Source organism: Xenopus laevis, chromosome 3S (assembly GCF_017654675.1).
Source record: "Xenopus laevis strain J_2021 chromosome 3S, Xenopus_laevis_v10.1, whole genome shotgun sequence".
NCBI classification, from domain to species: domain Eukaryota; kingdom Metazoa; phylum Chordata; class Amphibia; order Anura; family Pipidae; genus Xenopus; species Xenopus laevis.
This window is the reverse complement of record NC_054376.1, coordinates 96,616,818-96,636,829: the sequence shown is the minus strand read 5'-3', so window position 1 is coordinate 96,636,829 and position 20,012 is coordinate 96,616,818. Positions and strand designations below refer to the sequence as shown.

Genomic DNA, 20,012 nt, shown 5'->3' with positions numbered 1-20,012 from the left:
TTGCTGATGGCTAAACCCGAACACAGGGGGCAGGGCAGATATGATTGGGGTGGGGCAGTGATGTAGGAACAGGCATGATGACATCAGAGGTGGGCACAATGATGTTGGTGGAGTTATGACACCAGGGCAAGGTTATTGCATTACTTAGATGCAACTGGCTGGATTTCTATCCAGTATTCAATGTTTTAAAGTGTTGACGCCCAGTTCAAAACCACACAGGTGGCACCCCTATCTAAGGTTGCCACCTTTTAAAAAAAAAAAAATTACCGGCCATGGTGGGGGGTGGAAAAGAAAGGGGTGGGGCATGCCGCAAAAAGGGGCGGAGCAGATGAGGCGCACCACAAAAGGGGTTGAGCCATGGGGAGTAGCATCACAAAAGGGGCAGGGCCATGTTGAGTAGCGTCACAAAAGGGGCGGGCCACCGCCCAAAGCCGACGAAAATGTAAGTTTTCATCGGCGGGCAGGGGATTTTCTAAATGGTATTACAAGCAGCTACATTGCCAGCAAATTTGTAATACCGGCCCCGGCAGGTGTTTTACCGGCTAGGTCGGTAAAATACCGGCCGGGTGGCAACCCTACCCCTATCTCTAGCTATATTCTGCCCAATACTTTAATTACAGGTATGAGATCTATTATACAGAAACCAGTTATCCAGAAATCTCTAAAATACAGAGCAATGCTAATTTAGAAAAATATATCCTTATTTTTTATTGATTTGCTTTTTTTTTTTGGAGTATCTTAGTAAAACCGAACAGAAAGTTCAGACCAGAACAAGCCTTACAAAAACTGAACTGTTCGGGTCAAAACTAAACAGGTGGTAACCCCAGTTCCTAGTGATTCTGACCCACGTTGGACGAACGGCTCAGTCTCCGTTTCGGCTACATTAACATAGAGCTTATTACGCTAACGCCATGTCGCTACAATGATAGACTGCGGGAAAGTGTGTACACTCTCACGCTTACCTACCCTGCGTGCTGCCGTAGAGTGCCGAGATCGCGCACGCAGAGCACGTGGGTGCGCGAGAGACAGTTGGAACGCATCGGTGACGTCACGTGGCTTTGCCCGAACCCGGGACGAAGAGTAGGGGAGGAGGGGGAAGAGTTCGGCTGGAAGGTGAGGTCCGGACACTGTAGGTGGCGGTGGGGGGTGCATAACACCTTCTCCTCCAAAAACAAGGCGCACATGAGCCTAATGGCCTGGTATATCATGTGGGCTCAGTTTGGTGGGACGTTGGAATAGTTTTAAACCTAATGTATTACCTGTGTTTGTCACTGTCACTTGGCTACCAGGGCAGGACTTGTGTGCAAACATGGCTTCTTTCTTACTTCCCGAGTTCTTTTCCTTTACGGGTTGTTAACTCCAATCCCAACTCCCACACTGTTGTACAACTTCAACTCAACCTAATTTTGTGTCAACACGGCTTTGCTCTGATCAGTAGCTGGAGCCTCTGTACAGCCTCTAATTGCGTGAGATATTTGGGGAGCATTCAGTTTGCATTGCTGCTTACTGACTGCTGGAATATTGTATGGAAGTGGAAATGTGCCCAGATTGTGGAAGACCCAGTCATGGTACATGGAATAGAATTTTTCAACAAAAAACAGCAACACCCCTTCCCCCCCCCCCAAAATATTGATGCAGGATTATGACCATTTTTTGTCATCATTAATTAAAGACATTGATGAAGGGAATTAAAGGGATTGTTCATCTTGCGGTGAACTTTTAGTATGACCTAGTGTGTGCTATTCTGAGACAATTTGTCATTGGTTTTCATGTTTTATTCGTGGTTTTTTAGTTATTTCGCTTTTTATTCAGCAGCTTTTATTTTTATTCAACAGTCTCAGCAATCTAGTTGCTAGGTTCCATATTACCCCAGCAACCATGTACTGATTTCAATAAGAGAAAGGAATATGAATCGGAGAGGCCTGAATAGAAAGATGAGCAATAAAAACTAGCAATAACTCTAAATTTGTAGCCTCGCGGAGCATTTGTTTTTTTTTTTTTTAGATGAGGTCAGTGACCCCCATTTGAAATCTGGGATGAGTCCAAAGAAAAAGGCAAATCATTTAAAAACTATAAAAAAAAATAAACAATGAAGACCAATTGAAAGGTTGCATTGATCTGGCCATTCTTTAACATACTAAAACTTAATTTAGAGGAAGTCTGATACAGAAGCCACAATAGAAGGAAAGAAATACTGTGTTACTTTGGACAGAGGACTCAGAGCAGCACTACTTTGAGGTTTTACTGGTATAGTTAGGTGGACCTTTCTGATAAAGCTTACTTAGTTTTAACCTTTCATTCTCGTTTATGTACTATGCATTTTGTGTATGTCTCCACTGAAGTCTGTGAAAAGTAGGCATGACAAATCCCAAACACAATCCAGGATTGAGTGCATCTCTATCTGAAAAAAGAAAAAAATCTGCCCATGCAGAAATGCCAGCATGCAATTAATGCCTATAAGATCTGAATGGTTCACATTTATTTTCCACGAGATTTAAGAGAAAATACCATGTGCATTATATAATCTTTAACCCATTGGGAGATATAATATGTAGGTCTATCCAGGTTTTTTCTCTTGTGTTGAATTAAAACCCAATGTATTTAGTACATTGTACAAATAATGTACTGTATTATTGTACAAATAATTTAATATATTTATAATTTAGGAATACCTTTGTAGTTTATAAGCATGCGTGATATTTGGTGTTGCAAAATGTGAAAGTAACTGATCTTTTCTAGGAAAATTAATGTTCCTGATGATTGTTTTTTTTTTTTTTTTCTACACAATACAATATTTTAACTTTGCGAAGAAAACATCACTTTTTCCAGATACATTTTAAGGGTTTATTTTCTAAGGGTAGATTTAGCTGTTTTTTTCCCTTTTACACTTTAAGGTTTATCTAAGTGTAGGAAAGGCATGTGCGGCATGTAACTGTGTTGGCTTATTGTTATTAAGGGGCCCATTTACTAACAATCGAATTCAGCTGTTTTTCAACGAATTATTAATCAACTCTGACTTTTAGAGGTTTTCATTTTTTTTATCGCTAGGAATTGTCAGAAAAACTCAAATTGTTAGAGGTATTCATATTTTATTTCTGGATTATTTAGCGCTTTTTTTTGTTCATACTTTTTTTTTATCAGAATGTTTAATAAATTCAATGACAGTTGTGGTTTTACAGTTTGTGAGCAAAATAAAAAAAAGTTTTTTTTAAAATAGTTAGTTAGCCAAAAATGTAATGTATAAAGTCTGGAGTGACTGGATGTCTAACATAATAGCCAGAACACTACTTCCTGCTTTTCAGCTCTCTAACTCTGAGCTAGTCAGCGACTTGAAGGGGAGCCACATGGGACATAACTGTTCAGTGAGTTTGCAATTGATCCTCAGCATGCAGCTAAGATTCAAAAGCAGTTATGACCCGTGTGCCCCCCCCTCAAGTCGCTGATCGGTTACTGCCCGCTAACCAATCAGTGGAAAGCAAGACAGCTACAAAGCAGGAAGTAATGTTCTGGCTATTATGTTAGACATCCAGTCTTTATACCTTACATTTTTGACTAACTAGGTATATTGAAAATATGTCTAATTTTACACAGCCTATCTATTTAGGCAGTTTTCATTTTAATACTGAACAATTCCTTTAAACTTAAATAACTTACAGTTAAGTTTTGTCAGTGATTTCACATAGGCCCAATGCTGTCACTCACATCAGTGTAATCAGCATGAGCATCTGGTCAATGTCAGATGGCAGGACCAAACTGCAAGCAATTTGTGAATCTAAGGGGCTGTATGGCTTCCCTTGAGATACCGCTGTAGAACAGAGAATAAAGCATCGCAAGTGCTTAGAAGAGCACAATAAAGCACATTGACATACTGTATAATGTTTTGGGGGCAACTATCCCGATTGCCAGAAAAGTTGATAGTCTCAAAAGGAAAGAAGAAACATGCAGCTTAAAGTGAAAGGTCAATCATGTGAATATAGTGCTCTTTATAACATGTATAAGTGGTAAGTGTCTCCCCCAAACTAGAATTAAGGGAAGGGAGCAATAATGTGAGAACTGGTTTGATTCTAAAAGGTGACTTCTTTGTTCCAAATTCTGGAACAGGCCACTGTTTTTTTTAGTGCAGAGCTGCCCAATCATTAAAGGCAGCTGTTAGAATTGATACAATAGTTGCTAACACTCCAGAGATGCTGCTGAGAAATGTATCCACTAAATATTGCAAAATTGTAACGGTTCAGATTCTGCATTAGAATCACTGAGCTGTCAAGCTCAAACACGACCATTCAACTTTAAACTTAGATTTTGGAAAAACAGTACAAAATAAATAATGGAAAGTAATTGAAAAAATAGTAATTATTTCAGGGGGAAAAAACAACTGAATTGAAAAAAAGTGTTTTGAAGGTGAACAACCCCTTTAATTTGTTGCAGTAGGATATTTCACTGGTGCAGTTTGGCAACAATGGTAGTAATTTATCCCAACAATTCATGTAAGTGTTGTGCAGCAGTTCAGGTACCTGGCTGGACTCCACGAGCATTTTCGTCGGATCGGTGCCTAGCAACAAAAAGCAGGCGACAAGTCGGACGGAGTCGCATGCGTCAAGATATAATTGGACTGAATGAAAAGTCGCAGGTTAAAACTACACAGTCTTTCCCCCCCATAATTTACAAAGCACACAGTCAATATAATGGACCGTAGGATTCCTATTAGCAATATAAATGATACAAAAATGTATATGATTGAATGTATATGGAACTGAACCACCATTGTGCACTTTCTACATTATTACTGTTTAAAATACACTGGATTGTAACTGGCATGTAAAAATGTAAATATAAAAAAAAAACTACACTGTCAGACTATCGAATCAAGACGCTGCTTTCTGCGTTCACATCCACCAGTCGCGTCAGATGTAATGTAACTTTTACCTGCGACTTTCATTTAGTCCAAATATAGCTTGACACCTGCAGCTCCATCCGACTTGTGGCCTGCTTTTTGTCACTGGGCGCCAATCCGACGAAAACCGTTCGTGGAGTCCAGCCCTAAATATACAAAAAGGGAGATTTGGTGAGTAGAATTTGCAGGCACAAGTATCAGTGAAGGTCAGCAGGCTATGAGTTGGAGCATGGGTTGCAATGTAACCTTCTACTCTCTTGACCTTTCCGCTAAGATGATAAATGGGTGGGGGCGGGGTCTATCGGGTTAAACAGACACACCTCTCTGTGGTTAAAGTTGCTATAGATGATTAAAAATGATTGCAACTATAAAAGAAAAATGAATGAAGAAACTTTCTTTTATGCTTTAAGTGAAGTGCTTGTCTTCAGTCTTGAAAATAAGCAAAATGCTTGTGTGATTTCTATGGCAGTTGACATGCTGCTCCAGGAAGCCCATTTGTGACAACAACACTTACATTTTAGGCATGAAGGGGGATATGTAATAAAAGACACTGTCTGCCCAGGAGCACTAACCCATAGCAACCAATCACTGGGTAGAATTTACTGGTCACCTGTTTAAAAGTCAACATGTTATTGGTTGCTATAGGTTACTGCTCCTGGGCAAACTTAGAGCCTTTTATTACATATGGGGGTAAGTATTTAAACCTGATTCTTGCCTGCTTTCATGGACCTTTTACCCATTTGCATTTTGAAATTCAATTCTCAATTAATTTTCATTTCAGGCAGCACCATGCAGGATAACATCAGATTTGCATCAGCTGGAGATTATGTTAAAATATGGGACTACTCATCCATGACTGTGGTGGAGCAATTCAATCCACACAATACATCACACCCAGTATCATCCTTGTGTTGGAGCAGTAACAGTATCCTTTGACAAGTCACGTGGTTGATCCTATACTTATGAGTAACCCTTTTGTTTGAAGTGATGTTAGTTATTTTTCTTTCAATTTGAGGTTCCAAAAAATGTTCATAACATTGTTTATGTATCAAGGAGCATTCAGACCATAAATACACAAAATGTTCTTGAAGCATTAATAAAGAGAATATACTGTATACCCCATTTTTTGTGACATGAGGTAATGCGGTTTTGTTTATGTAAAAAAAAGTGCATAAATACTAACTCCGAATTGCCAAAAAATAAATATCTTTAGACAGATTCCACAGATTAAAATGAAACCATAATAGCTTGTCTTTGAATCTCCCTCTCCCTTTGGCTTACAGTTTCATGCAACCCCTCCCTCACTTTGTTCTGTTGGGAAATTATGGATTGTAGAGAACTGCGTCGTGTTGGGTACCCACAAACTTATTGGGTCTCAGAATACAGTTCCTGATTCACCAACCAGGCAGGCAAATGGTCCATGGGTACCCTGCCTGGGCCCTACCAGGTTCAGCTGTGGGTCTAGCCTTCTCTCCCAGCATTGCCGATCTACAATGTTTGTTCCATTACGTGGTTGACCCCCCCTACAAAATGGCATCACTTCTGGGTCGGGTGGTGAGTAAACCCTTGCGGTTGTGTAAGATGTAAGGCTCGGGGGTGTAGCGGGGTGGCTGGTGCCGGTACAGATTGGGCACAGGTGTGCCCAACTAGACCTGTTGTAGGACTCTAATGGGACTGGAAGTCATCTGCTTTCCATAGTGGGTGGTGGACAGATTCTCTGAAAAACAGAGATAGCAGAGTCCCAGAATCCAACAAGAGAACAAGGGCTGGATCACTGAGGCTTAAAGGGGATGGGGAGCTTCCCACAGGCAAACTATTTTGGTTTCCTAACACCTAATTTAATGACATCATTGTGGATTATGATAAACAGATTATGCTGATTGGATCAACTTTCTAGAGGATATATATAGAGAAGCAAGATCCTATGTACTAGTTATTCTCAATTGAGAAAGCCAGTTGGATGACTGGTGAAACGACTTCAAGAAAAAAAAAAACACAGCAAGTCCAGTTGATTTGACTTATTTCTATAGATATAAAAGGGGTTGTTCACCTTTGAGTTAACTTTTAGTATGCCGTAAAGAGTGATATTCATAGACAATTTGCAGTTGGTTTTCGTTTTTTATTATTTGTGGTTTTTGAGTTATTTAGCTTTTTATTCAACAGCTCTCCAGTTTGCAGTTTCGGGAGCAAATTACCCTAGCATCCATGCACTGATATAAATAAGAGACTGAAAAGCGAATAGGCGAGGGTCTGAATAAAAATGTGAGTAATAAAAAGTAGCAATAACAACACATTTGTAGCCTACCAGAGAACTTGTTTTTTAGATGGGGTCATTGACCCCCATTTGAAAGTTTGAACGATTTAAAAGAAGAAGACAAATAATTTAAAAGCTATAAATAATGAAGACCAAATGAAAAGTTACTTAGGGTAGGACTACACAGACATTTTCGGTGCAATCCAACTAGCTGCGACAAAACGCTAGTGGCAAATCGCATGCGCCGAAAATAAGGTAAGAGATAGAAATGTCGGCTGAAGTTGCATCATTGATCCGGCACGACTGTTGAATGCAGACGCAGTGTGCAGCGTCTGCGTATAAGGAATGTAAATAGAATTGTATGAACATATAATGAACATATTTTTTACTTTTATTAGATTTTGCACAATACTTTTAACCTCTGTAATAGTTGCAACATTTTCCAAAATGAATACAAAATACCCTTACTTTAAATGATAACATATTTGCATCGGTCAATGCCAGTTCCTTCCCGAAAATTCACGGAACATCATGTCCAATGACTACATTTGAGAATCAACGAAAATCTCATATGTTAAAACAATGCACTTTAAAACTATGTCTGAAGAATAGAAAATGAGTTAATGGATTTAGCTTTCTTTCTGTGTTGTGTGATTCCTGCATTAATGAGTCATTGATGGAAACAGAGTCAATTTGTATTAGGGCAATGGACCTTTTCTGCTCAGTGAACAAATCTTATATCCTTTTAGTATGTCTCTAGTGCAAACTAAGAAAACAATTACAAATCAGTGCCTGCTCCTTTATTCTCCTTGTACTATATGCTTTATAAACAGACATTGGTTAGGGTTAGGTCCATCATGATAGGAAAAATAATTGGTGTACCTGTCAAAATGGCAGTTGTTTTATTTGCCTTTCACTGTGATTACCACATGTTAACAGCTTCAGTGATGCAGACAAAACTTAACAACAAACAAGGCAAAATAGCTTATGCTGAAGCACCAAATACAATATATTGTGCTTTTCCATCCCTCCTAGATTTTTATAGTGTTTTGACCCATCATAAATAACTAGTCTTCATTGTATAAAGAAAACAAACCTATAAAGAAAGCTTTTCTGATTGTTATGGGGCTTTTCGAAAATCTGTTGTGTATCCAAGAGCTTTGTTCCCATCATTTCTAAATTGATTTGTTGGAAGAGCCATCCATCAACATTGTTTATAAATCGTAAAATATTTATTTGTGGAAGATCTTTTATAAGCTATACTGATTTAATAAAATGTTTGCTTGCCATAGGAAACACACATTTTTAGGCAATATACTTTTGTTGTTACTGCATATAACATGCAGACTACGTGAACCCCTTGTTTTGTAAATCTTAATGGGCGCTGCCATCTATATGTTCCTGGGTCACCTATTCAGTTGTAAAAGAAAACTTGTATTTAGCATTGCATCATTCATAGCTAAGAATAAATGTTGAAAATGTGCTAATTTATATTGCTTATATTGCTAATTTAAATTATTGGGAAAATAATTTATCTAAGATCTGGTTAAGTTGCAAGGACACACATTATTATTATTATTAGCATATGCATCTGAACCACTTAATTGGGAGAAGTACCACAGTGCATCCATATTGCCCGGACTTGTTAATATTAAACCACAGGTAGGTCTAGTTTTCCAGCTATTAACTGGTGGTTTCTTGTATACTTTTTTACCTGGCAGAGAAGATTTAAATTCATTGCAGATAATGCTCTGGCTGGAATCAAACCTAGAACTTCAGTGCTGCAAGGCACTAGTGCTAACTGTGGTGCAACTGTTTCATATCAGCACTTAGGCATCCTGTTTTGAATGTAGTAGATATTCTCAGTATGATATATAAGCATATTTTGCTTCTGCATTTCTATAGCATTTAATAAGAAATAATTATAATAAATGGAAAAAGCGGGCGTTAAGCAAAGGGAAGAATTCATTATGGACTCTCACCAATAGGCTTAAAAAATAAGTTAATATATAATTGTAACTCTACATCCTGGAGGCATGCTAACACACCTCTCTTAGTAGTGGGGGAATCATTGTAATTAATCAGTGCTTTTTACATACAGTTATCGCTCAAATTTCAGATGCTTTGGTTCCTTCAGTTTGTGCCTTCAGGAACACATCACCAATAAACACCACAAGCTAAGTATAGCTTGCATAGACATGATCGCTAACAAGAAACATCCACAGTTGAAGCCAAGATGGGATTGGCTTCCACTGCACATGCTCCTGGTTGGTGATAAGCTCCATGGAGCCAGAAACCAAAAGTGATGCAGCTGAACATGGCAATGCTAAGCCCACTGTGTAGCTATTATTTAGGATGTCGGGTATAGGGAAGCAGGGCTTTTTCTTTCAGCACACTTATGGTATGGTTTTAAAAGGGGAAGTGGAAATTGTACACCAACTCTGATTTTGTTAGAGAGGTTTAGATGGATAAAGACTGGGTGTCAACCATGCTAAGCATGTAAGATCATGGTAAAATATGGTTAGGAACTTTTCCTTAAGTGATGTCTTAGTTTGCATCAAGCAAATAGTTTAAAATAATGGCAAAAGTTGAAATATCCAATTTCTCCTTTAATATAAAACCCTTAGCCATAAACCATTAACTGCTGTTTACTCAGACACTGACATATATCCATCATTTCATTCCTCAAAATATCCATCCTATGTAAAAATAATTTAAATGAATATAAAATGATTTAAAGGGATTCTGTCAGGATTTTTACACTGCAAATAATTCACTATACCATGTAAAAATGTCATTCCTAACCCAACAAGTGTATTTTTTTTTAGTTGTAATATTGGTGTGTAGGCAGCCATCTCAAGTCATTTTGCCTGGTCATGAGCTTTCAAAAAGAGGCAGTGCTGCACTATGGAACTGCTTTCTAACAGGCTATTGTTTCTCCTACTCAATGTAACGGAACAAATCACAGTAGGACATGGATTTTTGCTATTGAGTGCTGTTCTTATATTTACCAGGGAGCTGTTATTTTGTGTTAGGGAGCTGCTAGCTGGTTACCATCCCATTGTTCTTCTGATGGGCTGCTGGGGGGAGGATATCACTCTTAACTTAAAGAGTGACTGAAGTTTATCAGGACACAACAGTCAAGATACATGTTCGAATTCACAAAACCGGTATGTTCCCAGGCATATGCTCATTACATTGTGAGAGATGCTGAGAAACCAGCAACCGAACACGGAAACTTCTATATTGATTTTAAATGCGGGTTTTACAAGGACGTTGTGCATTTTTAATTGTTTATTAAAGTTGTTAAAAGCGCTTCTGCATATGCCACTTTTTTCTGCCCAAGTAAGGACTACAGAAGATTGAAAACTGAGCCAATTACTAACTAGATTCAATGCCTGCAATTTCCTCAGTCTTGTGAGTATGATATACCACCGGGAGGAATGCGGTTTTAAAGGCTTTCCATTATACTACTGATACAAGCCACTTATATTGTTTGGATGAAAACATTTTTTATTTAAAGTGTGGGTTACACTGTACCTTATTCACATCGTTTTTCTTATATCACTATAACTACTTTGGTGTGCGATTTTTGTTTGGAACTGTAATTTTTTATTCACCTTGAGTAATTCACTATTAGTTTCACTAAGTATTACTTTTGCTAAAAGAGAGAACACCGTTTCTCTAACATACACGGATAATTTTAAAACTTTAAGTGGAACGCTAAGGGTGCTAACAATATTTTTAAAAAATACTACACCATATCATTATTCTGGTTTTTTGTTTTTTTTGTTTCTATATTTTTCCCTCAATAATCTGTGATTTTTGAGGTATACATCAATTTATTTCTGGATATTATCAGGGCACAAGTCACATGACTGGGGTCACCTTGGAAACCTTCTACCTGGAGTATTCACTTTCTACCTGGAGACCCTAAACTTCAGATTTATTATTGATATTGTTCAGCACCTCGGAAACTGACTATGCCTAGCCCTATGTCAGATTTTAAAATTAAATATACAAAAATCTGTTTAATCTTTTGATACACATATTTCGGTGCAGACGTCTGCTGGAGCAGCACTATTTTCTGAGCATTTTAAAAAAACATGGTTTCCCATGACCGTATCCCTTAAATAAAACCATGATGAAAAGTGAATGAAGACAAGACAGCAATGTAGCATTACAAATGAACCAAAATATATGACCTTCCAAAGAGAAATAGACACATACACACATAGATATATATATCTATATGGCAGTGCGTAAAATACTTAGAATGGCAGTGTTACTTCTAAACAAGGGAAAGTTGTGCTCACCACTAATTTTTAAAAAAATTAGTGGTGAGCACAACTTTCCCTTGTTTGTTATAGTTATTCAGGAGCAGTGACCAGCTCCATGTTGTAGCTCCCACCCTTCCCAACTATAGTCAGGTGATCCCTCAGGTGTCTAATAAAAGGGCAGCCAAGTTTGGGAGTTTTACTTTGAAAGCAGCAAGTAAGTTGCAGATAAAACTTAGTCCCTTTCGTAAAATGTATAATGAAGCAATAGAATTCTTAATGAATCAAATGAAAATTAAGTATAGGACTAGCCAAATATGGGATGTCTTTGACGTAGTTGGCCAGCTTAAATATATTGCAATATATGGACAAACAATCCCTGTTTTGTTTAAAGGTTAAGGCATTTTTCAGTAGCAGTATGCACAAAATGTCTCTGTCTTAAATATATTGATAATGGGTTGAGTGCAGAGGACTCTTGTATGTGTCTAGTGTTACTTCTAAAGCCAGCTTGCCCAGCTTCACATTCATTTTCTGCTTTCATAACGAGACCTTTTAGTAGAAGGGCTGTGTAATATACAAAATGTTGGCTTTCTTCCACATAGACTATTACATTTTTATTTGACAGACCTAGAAGTCCTGCAGGGCTCCGTGTTTTTTTTTTTTTTTTATACGAGGAAGTGTTCTCCTTGACAATTAGTTTTGTTCAGGTAACAAAGTTTAATTTTCCGTCCGCTTAGGATTCCCAGAGTATAAAGAGAATTGCATTTAGTGATCCACAGGGCTATAATATCTATTACACGAGTAACTCTTATGTCCTACTTTAACACTGCTCTTTGAACAGCATCCGTAGTGTTATTTAGAGACAAGTCTGGTGTTTTTCAGAAGTATAATGTTGCAGTTTCCTTTGCTTTGAATGGCAAGCTGAGCAAAACTTTCACATCAAAGGTAGACAGACTAAAGCTAGTTCGCAAATTCTATTTTTATTTTCATTTTTAGGTTTTAGGCATTTTACAGATTAGATAACCAGTTTCTCTTTCTTTGAACTTGAAAGTGACCTTTGTTGATAGAAGTGTGGAGACTACTAACATCCCTGCTTTGCACTGTCAGAAAATATCCCAAATGTTATTACATTGTCCATAACTACAAATTCAGATCATTTTCTGGTCACTGCTTCTGGCAGTGGTGATAAAATTGTTGTTTCAAGCTGTAAATCTAAACCTGTTCCACTGTTAGAACTTGCAGAAGGGGTAAGTATGACACTTGCTGTTTTCAGCTTTAGCTCACAAGATGTTTTAATAAATACCGACCACTGGCTACTTGGTCCATCAAGTTCAACCCCTCCAAATGAAAACCCAGCATCCATAAACACACCCCTCTCTACTTTTAATTAAATTCTATATACCCATACCTATACTAACTATAGAGCTTAGTATCACAATAGCCTTTGATATTATGTCTGTGCGAAAAATCATCCAAGCCATTCTTAAAGGCATTAACTGAATCAGCCATCACATCATCACCCGGCAGTGCATTCCACAACCTCACTGTCCTGAGTGAAGAACTCCCTTTGTTGCTTCAAATGAAAGTTCTTTTTCTTCTAGTCTGAAGGGGTGGCCTCTGGTACGGTGATCCACTTTATGGGTAAAAAGGTCCCCTGCTATTTGTCTATAATGTCCTCTAATGTACTTGTAAAGTGTAATCATGTCCCATCGCAAGTGCCTTTTTTCCAGAGAAAACAACCCCAACCTTGACAGTCTACCCTCATAATTTAAGTCCTCCATCCCTCCAACCAATTTAGATGCAAGTCTCTGCACTCTCTCCAGCTCATTTATATCCCTCTTAAAGACTGGAGTCCAAAACTGAACTGCATACTCCAGATGAGGCCTTACCAGGGATCTATAAAGAGGCATAATTATGTTTTCATCCCTTGAGTTAATGCCCTTTTTTATGCAAGACAGAACTTTGCTTTAGTAGCCACAGAATGACACAACCAGAATTAGACAACTTGTTATCTACAAAACCCCCTAGATCCTTCTCATTTAAGGATACTCCCAACACACTGCCATTTAGTGTATAACTTGCATTTATATTATTTTTGCCAAAGTGCATAACCTTGCATTTATCAACATTGAACCTCATTTTCCAGTTTTCTGGCCAGTTTTCCAATTTAGACAAATCACTCTGCAAATTGGCAGCATCCTGCATGGAACTTATAGTTCTGCACAATTTAGTATCATCTGCAAAAATAGAAATAGTACTTTCAATGCCCACCTCCAGGTCATTAATAAACAAGTTGAATAACAGAAGCACATGTTTTCGAATAGTCTTGTACATTTATGGTTTAACATAAAACAATGAGCATTTATCCTAACAGAAAAGCCTATTGGTTATTTGATAAGTTCCCAGCCTTCCAGTGCCATTCAGTTGAGATTCCTGCTCTGTCTGTGCCCATGCATCCCTGTGCAGCTAAAGTTACAGTCTTCTATTCTCCACCTTGACTTTCCAGATCTGCCTTACCTAATTGTTTATCCTTTTCAAAGGACCCAGGAAGGTGAAATGGAAGAGAATGATGCTCTTTAACTTTCTGCATCTTTGACCATTTTACATAGCTCGCAGGTATTTTTTTTAAATCAAAAGCAGTCGTTGAACGGGTCATTAATTTAATGATAAATGTTTTGTTGCCATTGCTCCAAATACGTACAGAATAAAGTGACAAACAGAACCTTTAATCTCTTTATATATTCCCAGTGATTTAAGTAATTAAGTGGCTGCTATAAAACTAGGGCCACATGTAGCGAATGTCGGCATGAGGATAATCCCCTCTGCTACCACCTGAATACATTGCCTCGGCTTGGGTGCAGGTAAAAGTGGTGGATTTCCCCATGAAATGCAAACTCAAATTTTTCAGCACAAAAATCTGTTGCCTCTGTCTACACCTGAGTCAAGGCATGGCATTCGGGTGCAGGCACATAGAGCAGCAGCTAAGGAGCAGATTCTGAGACTGCGTTTTTCTTCAGGCCAAGCTCCACATAATTTGGTCATAGCCTAAAGGTCAAAGGGGTGTGCTTCTATACCTAGGCGTTCTAACTGGTTCCAGTGTGTGAGAAGAAGCCCATGAGAGAATCAAGGGACCTGTGGAGCCTGTGCTTGAGACAAAGCAATCATTCCAGGAGGCCTCAGCTTGAGAGAGAGGGGCTTATAACTGACCTTTGAGAATGGTTGAAAGAAAGTCTCAGGCCCTGGGTTGTCAGGAAGACTATATTCTCCTGTGCAATAGACTTGTAGACTGGATGCTGTGTGACGACAAGTACCCCTGTTACTACATGTATAGACAGTATGTAGATATATATATATATATATATATATATATATATATATATATATATACAGTATGTATGTGTGTGTGTATATATATATATATGTATATGTATATATGTATATATAGTCAATTAACAAGAAAGCTGAGAGAAAAGCAAACGAAGAGGCAGAACTTGCTGCTAGGTGCTCTTTATTGCACACAACATGTTTCGGGCCCAGAGCCCTTTATCAAGTGTATCAAGCACACACTTGATAAAGGGCTCTGGTTCCGAAACATGTTGTGTGCAATAAAGAGCACCTAGCAGCAAGTTCTGCCTCTTCGTTTGCTTTTCTCTCAGCTCTCTTGTTAATTGACTTCATTTCCTACACCTGGAGCGGGGGTGCCTTGTTGAGATTGAGAGCACAGCTGCCAAATCCCCCAGTCACTCTAATACATTGTCCATATATATATATATATATAGAGTCATATGATTCACCGGCACTCACCCTCAGTCGATCAAATCCCGGGTGCTCCTCAGAGGGAAATAAATAGATGCAGTTAGGAGCACTCACAGGTATAGTGATAAAGAAATGTCTTTTATTGGAGTGTTACAAACTACCCCACATCAACGCGTTTCGGTTCTCTCTGAACCGTCGTCAGGATGCACCCAGTGGTCATCACATGGTACATAAATACAAAAATCAGTGTAAAGTGTCAATTAAATATTCATGACAGTGAACATGTTCATCATTTAAGTGTTAGCAACAGCTACCATACTGATTAGAAAAATACAGATGTATGTTAAAAAGTCCAGATGTATGTTAAAAATCGTATATAAAAAATCGTATATAAAAAATGTATACAACATTTAACCACATTATCAAAAAGACAATTATAAAGTGCATAGTTGTGAACCATCAAGGCATTATAAACATACAAAAAATTGTGCAAATAACAAACTAACAAACTGGGTTATCATAGATGCCATTGTAGTACAGCTCCAAACAGGGGGTATTTTAGAGATTGAAAAGCCAAACATGGCAAAGATTGATTACACTTAATTACTTATTCAAAACACTGCCTCCCCGATAGTATAAAATTCTATTGAGATATGGGTCTATCCAAGTCCATACATACATATCAAGCATAGTTCCCAACATACCGTATATCAAAGTACTTGGATACTTCCATCCCTTTGTTGCATCTACATGTCGCAATGAATCTATCAAATAGTACCTTTCACATGTATTTATGTTACCTATATGATACCGAAAATCTTTGTTATCTAGGGGCAATGTTGGTCCAATGTTGTAACAAGTATTTATTGAACTTGCTTGCTCGAAGAATCCTATTATTGTGGTCATCCTTGAAGCCCAGTTTGTAGTTAAAAAACCAAGTGTAATCTACATGAATGTTAAAAAATTTCAGACTAGTGTAACAATATGTCACCATTTCATTGCACACTTATCCTGTGAAACAATCACCTGTCTCTAACCCATAAAAAATCAAAAAAGAGTTGTGCTGACAATCTTCTCAAGGATGTACAGCACTGATCAAATCTGTAAAAAGGATGGACAAATATATCATTTAGATAAAGCAAGCCAATGAATACATCTCATTGAGGCCCCTGGGGGCCACTGTGTCCAGAGTCCGGATCCACTTTGCCTCTTTTTGAAGTAATATTCTCCCCCTGTCCCCTCCACGTTTAAGTGGGGGGACATGATCAATTAGAACACATCGAATAGAGGGGAGCAAGTGTCCAAAGTTTACACAGTGTCTGGCAAGTGGGGTATCCGCTTTACCAGAAGTCAGGGCAGTGCGTATAGTGGATCTATGGTTGTTCATGCGGATCCGAAATGTTGTAGTACATTTCCCAACATAATGTAAGCCGCATGGGCAGATAATGCAGTACACCACAAATTCAGACAGGCAGGTTAACCTATGTCTAATTTCGTATCTCCTACCACTATGCGGATGGGAAAAGTGAGAACCCGTTAACAGAAACCCGCATGTAATGCATCCCCTGCACCTGAAGCAACCCATCTTGTTAAATTTCAGCCATGACTGTGGCACACTGGTTTCACGTTCAGTCTGCAAATCTGTGACCATCAGTATATCACGCAAGGCCCGACCTTTACGATAAGCGCACCTCGGCTGTTTCGCTTTAATGAATGGTAAGTTATTATCCATTTGCAGTATGGGCCAATTTTTCTTGATGGCTATACCTATGTGCTTGCTTACCGGCGAAAAATTAGAAACAAAAGTTAAGGTGTCTTCCTTATCCGGTTCTCCTGAAGTCATTCTGGGTGTGCCTGTATTCTCTTTTGTTAATGCTTTTTCCAGTTCACTGTCCAGAAATTCTCTTTGATAGCCGCGCTGTAGAAATATCTCACGCATCTCATACGCCTGTCGCTTTGCCAGCCCAATATCAGAATTGTTCGGAAAAACTCTTAGGAACTGTGTGTATGGTATTGATCTCAAAATAGAGGGCGGATGAAAACTGTGCGCATGCAAAACCGTATTTCTGTCAGTATCTTTACGGTATAATGTAGTGCTCACACCATTAGACGTACGAAAAATCCGAATATCTAAAAAATCTACTGTGTCACGGTCAAAAGTTAACGTAAATTTGACCGGAGTGGTTAGGGCATTCAATTCGGCAACAAATGTTTGGAGTCCGACGTGGCCCCCCCGCCAAATCAGAAACACATCATCGATATACCTCTTGTATAAAAATAACTGGTCAGAGTACTTAGAGAAGATGTTTCTTTTCAAAAAAATCCATAAATAAATTTGCATAAGAGGGGGCCACGTTGGACCCCATTGCCGTGCCCGTCAATTGTAAATAAAACTTTTTTTCAAAACGAAAATAGTTCCGAGTGAGTACCATTTCCAGTAAAGAGCAAAGAAATTCAACCGGTGGATCCCCAGTATATCCATTTATCAAAGCCGCCCTACATGCTGAGACCTTCTGATCAAGTGGTATGATGGTATATAGGCTAGACACGTCAAGTGTGGCAAAAATAGTATCGTCTGGAAGCGGGCCCAATGTAGTAAGAATTTGAAGGAAGGCCGGGGTGTCAGCTATGTAGGAGGGCATCTCTAAACAAAGTGGCTGTAAAAATGTGTCCAAATAACAAGCAATGTTGGATAGAAGAGACCCACGTGCAGAAATAATAGGTCGGCCCGGGGGTGTAGTGGTAGATTTATGAATTTTCGGCAACGTATATATGATTGGGCACCTGGGAAACTCCACAGAAAGATATTGACAGCATTTTTCACTGATCCACCCTGTCACTACAGCTGTATTAAGGTGAGAATCTATTTCTTTTTTAAACTTCACAGTTGGATCCCCTTGTAATTGCATGTATGTGTGCTTCTCAGAAAGTTGTCCAAGTAGTTCATTTCTGTAAAATGAGCGGTCTAATAGGACTATAGAACCGCCTTTATCGGCAGGCCGAATGATCAATTCACGATTATTCTTGAGGGTCTGTATGGCGTCTCTCTCAGTTTTGCTTAAATTCGAATAAAACTTATCCTGTTTGGATGTAATATTTCTGAAATCTCTCTGCACTATGCCACAATAGGTTTTTACTGAGGTTGGTGTATTGGGGGGTTCAAACTTGCTGACAGGGCGAAATCTCTCCATCTGGGTATCGGGTCTATCCTTATAGTAGTCCTTTAGTTTCAATTTTCTTTGAAAACTATGTAAATCAATTTCCAAGTCAAATTCATCAGTCCGCTGAACCGGAACAAATGATAAACCCCTACTCAGTAGAGAGACCTCACCCTGTGTCAGCATATGTTTGCTAAGATTGAATATTACATGTTCGTCTTTCTCGGTGGTCTGCCTCGGCGGTTTGTACCCCCCTCTCCTGGTATATTTCTTTTTCCTTTTGCATCCCCTAAAAAATGAGTGTGAGTTACAACTCCACTGGGGGTGTTCCCTTGAGAGGCACATACTGCCGGTTCCTTCGGTGTCTCAATGTCCGAAGAAGGTGAGTCACCAGAACTGTCTACCGTGGAGAAATTCCTCCTGTGTGTTCTCCGTCTGGACCACCTCTCAGTATCGTGTTTCCCTATTAGCCGCCCATAAACTCGACGGTCCCTGTAATCTGCGTCTACTTTGATGATTTTGGTTTGTTTAAATGCAATTAGTTCCTGTCGGTATTTCTCAATGCTAGTTTCTAGTTTAGCCTTCCAATTCGTGGACTGGTCAGCCACCATTAAAGGAATAGCGGTCAGTTACAATTCACCAATTTCAGCTCGTATCTTTTTGAGTTCTTTCCCAGACTGTTCAAGCACTAGCAACATAAGATCCAAGGAGCATTTATTCAAAATGCCGCACTAGCGGCTGCAAAATTCAGGGCTGGCACGACCAATAGTAGGTGTATTACGAATTCTAAAACCCCTTGGAATCTTGCGTTGCCTATAGTAATCAGAGAGATATAAACCATGCAGATAAAAATCAACCTCCCTCTTTTTGAGACCATTCAACTGATTAAACAGATCTTTGGGTAACTTACCCACCCTCTCAGTGGCAGTCGAATCCGTAAAGAGTATGCGAGTCACATCTTCTTGTGTGAATGTAAATTCACCGGTGGTGTCGACATCAAAAGAAGAGGCTCTTGCTTCTTCATCCATTGGCTTGCTTCGCAGAATAACCCAGTGCTATGTTAACACTTGTAAGTAAAGAGATGCATATAATGTTAGCAGAATAAAGGCACAATTTAGAATATTAAGGCAGATTGTAGCAATCCATGTCAACCAGTCAAACCAGGGCGCACTTGACAGGCCCAGAGTGAATAATCAAAAAGTCCAATGATATGCAATCAAGCAAATAAGCAAATATCCCTTCACTTATGTTGACATGTATATGGGAATGTTACAACCACCCTTATTCTCTCAGATGAGGTTCACACTCGTAGCTTGTCCGGTTGCCTGTCCTGTGAACCGGCTGTAATCTTTGCCATGTTTGGCTTTTCAATCTCTAAAATACCCCCTGTTTGGAGCTGTACTACAATGGCATCTATGATAACCCAGTTTGTTAGTTTGTTATTTGCACAATTTTTTGTATGTTTATAATGCCTTGATGGTTCACAACTATGCACTTTATAATTGTCTTTTTGATAATGTGGTTAAATGTTGTATACATTTTTTATATACGATTTTTTATATACGATTTTTAACATACATCTGGACTTTTTAACATACATCTGTATTTTTCTAATCAGTATGGTAGCTGTTGCTAACACTTAAATGATGAACATGTTCACTGTCATGAATATTTAA

General features: G+C 38.7%; 1 protein-coding gene across 1 annotated transcript in view; it reads left to right on the top strand.

Annotated features, from left to right (window-relative positions):
* Nucleotides 1–958: 958 nt before the first annotated feature.
* The window catches only part of nedd1.S (NEDD1 gamma-tubulin ring complex targeting factor S homeolog), a 44,725-nt gene continuing 25,671 nt past the window's right edge, over nt 959–20,012 (top strand). Inside the window, exons 1-3 of the mRNA XM_018256047.2 lie at nt 959–1,113; nt 5,673–5,816; nt 12,575–12,669. Of these exons, the coding sequence (XP_018111536.1) occupies nt 5,681–5,816; nt 12,575–12,669 (231 nt within the window). The 5' untranslated portion in view covers nt 959–1,113; nt 5,673–5,680. The remainder of the gene's footprint in view (nt 1,114–5,672; nt 5,817–12,574; nt 12,670–20,012) is intronic.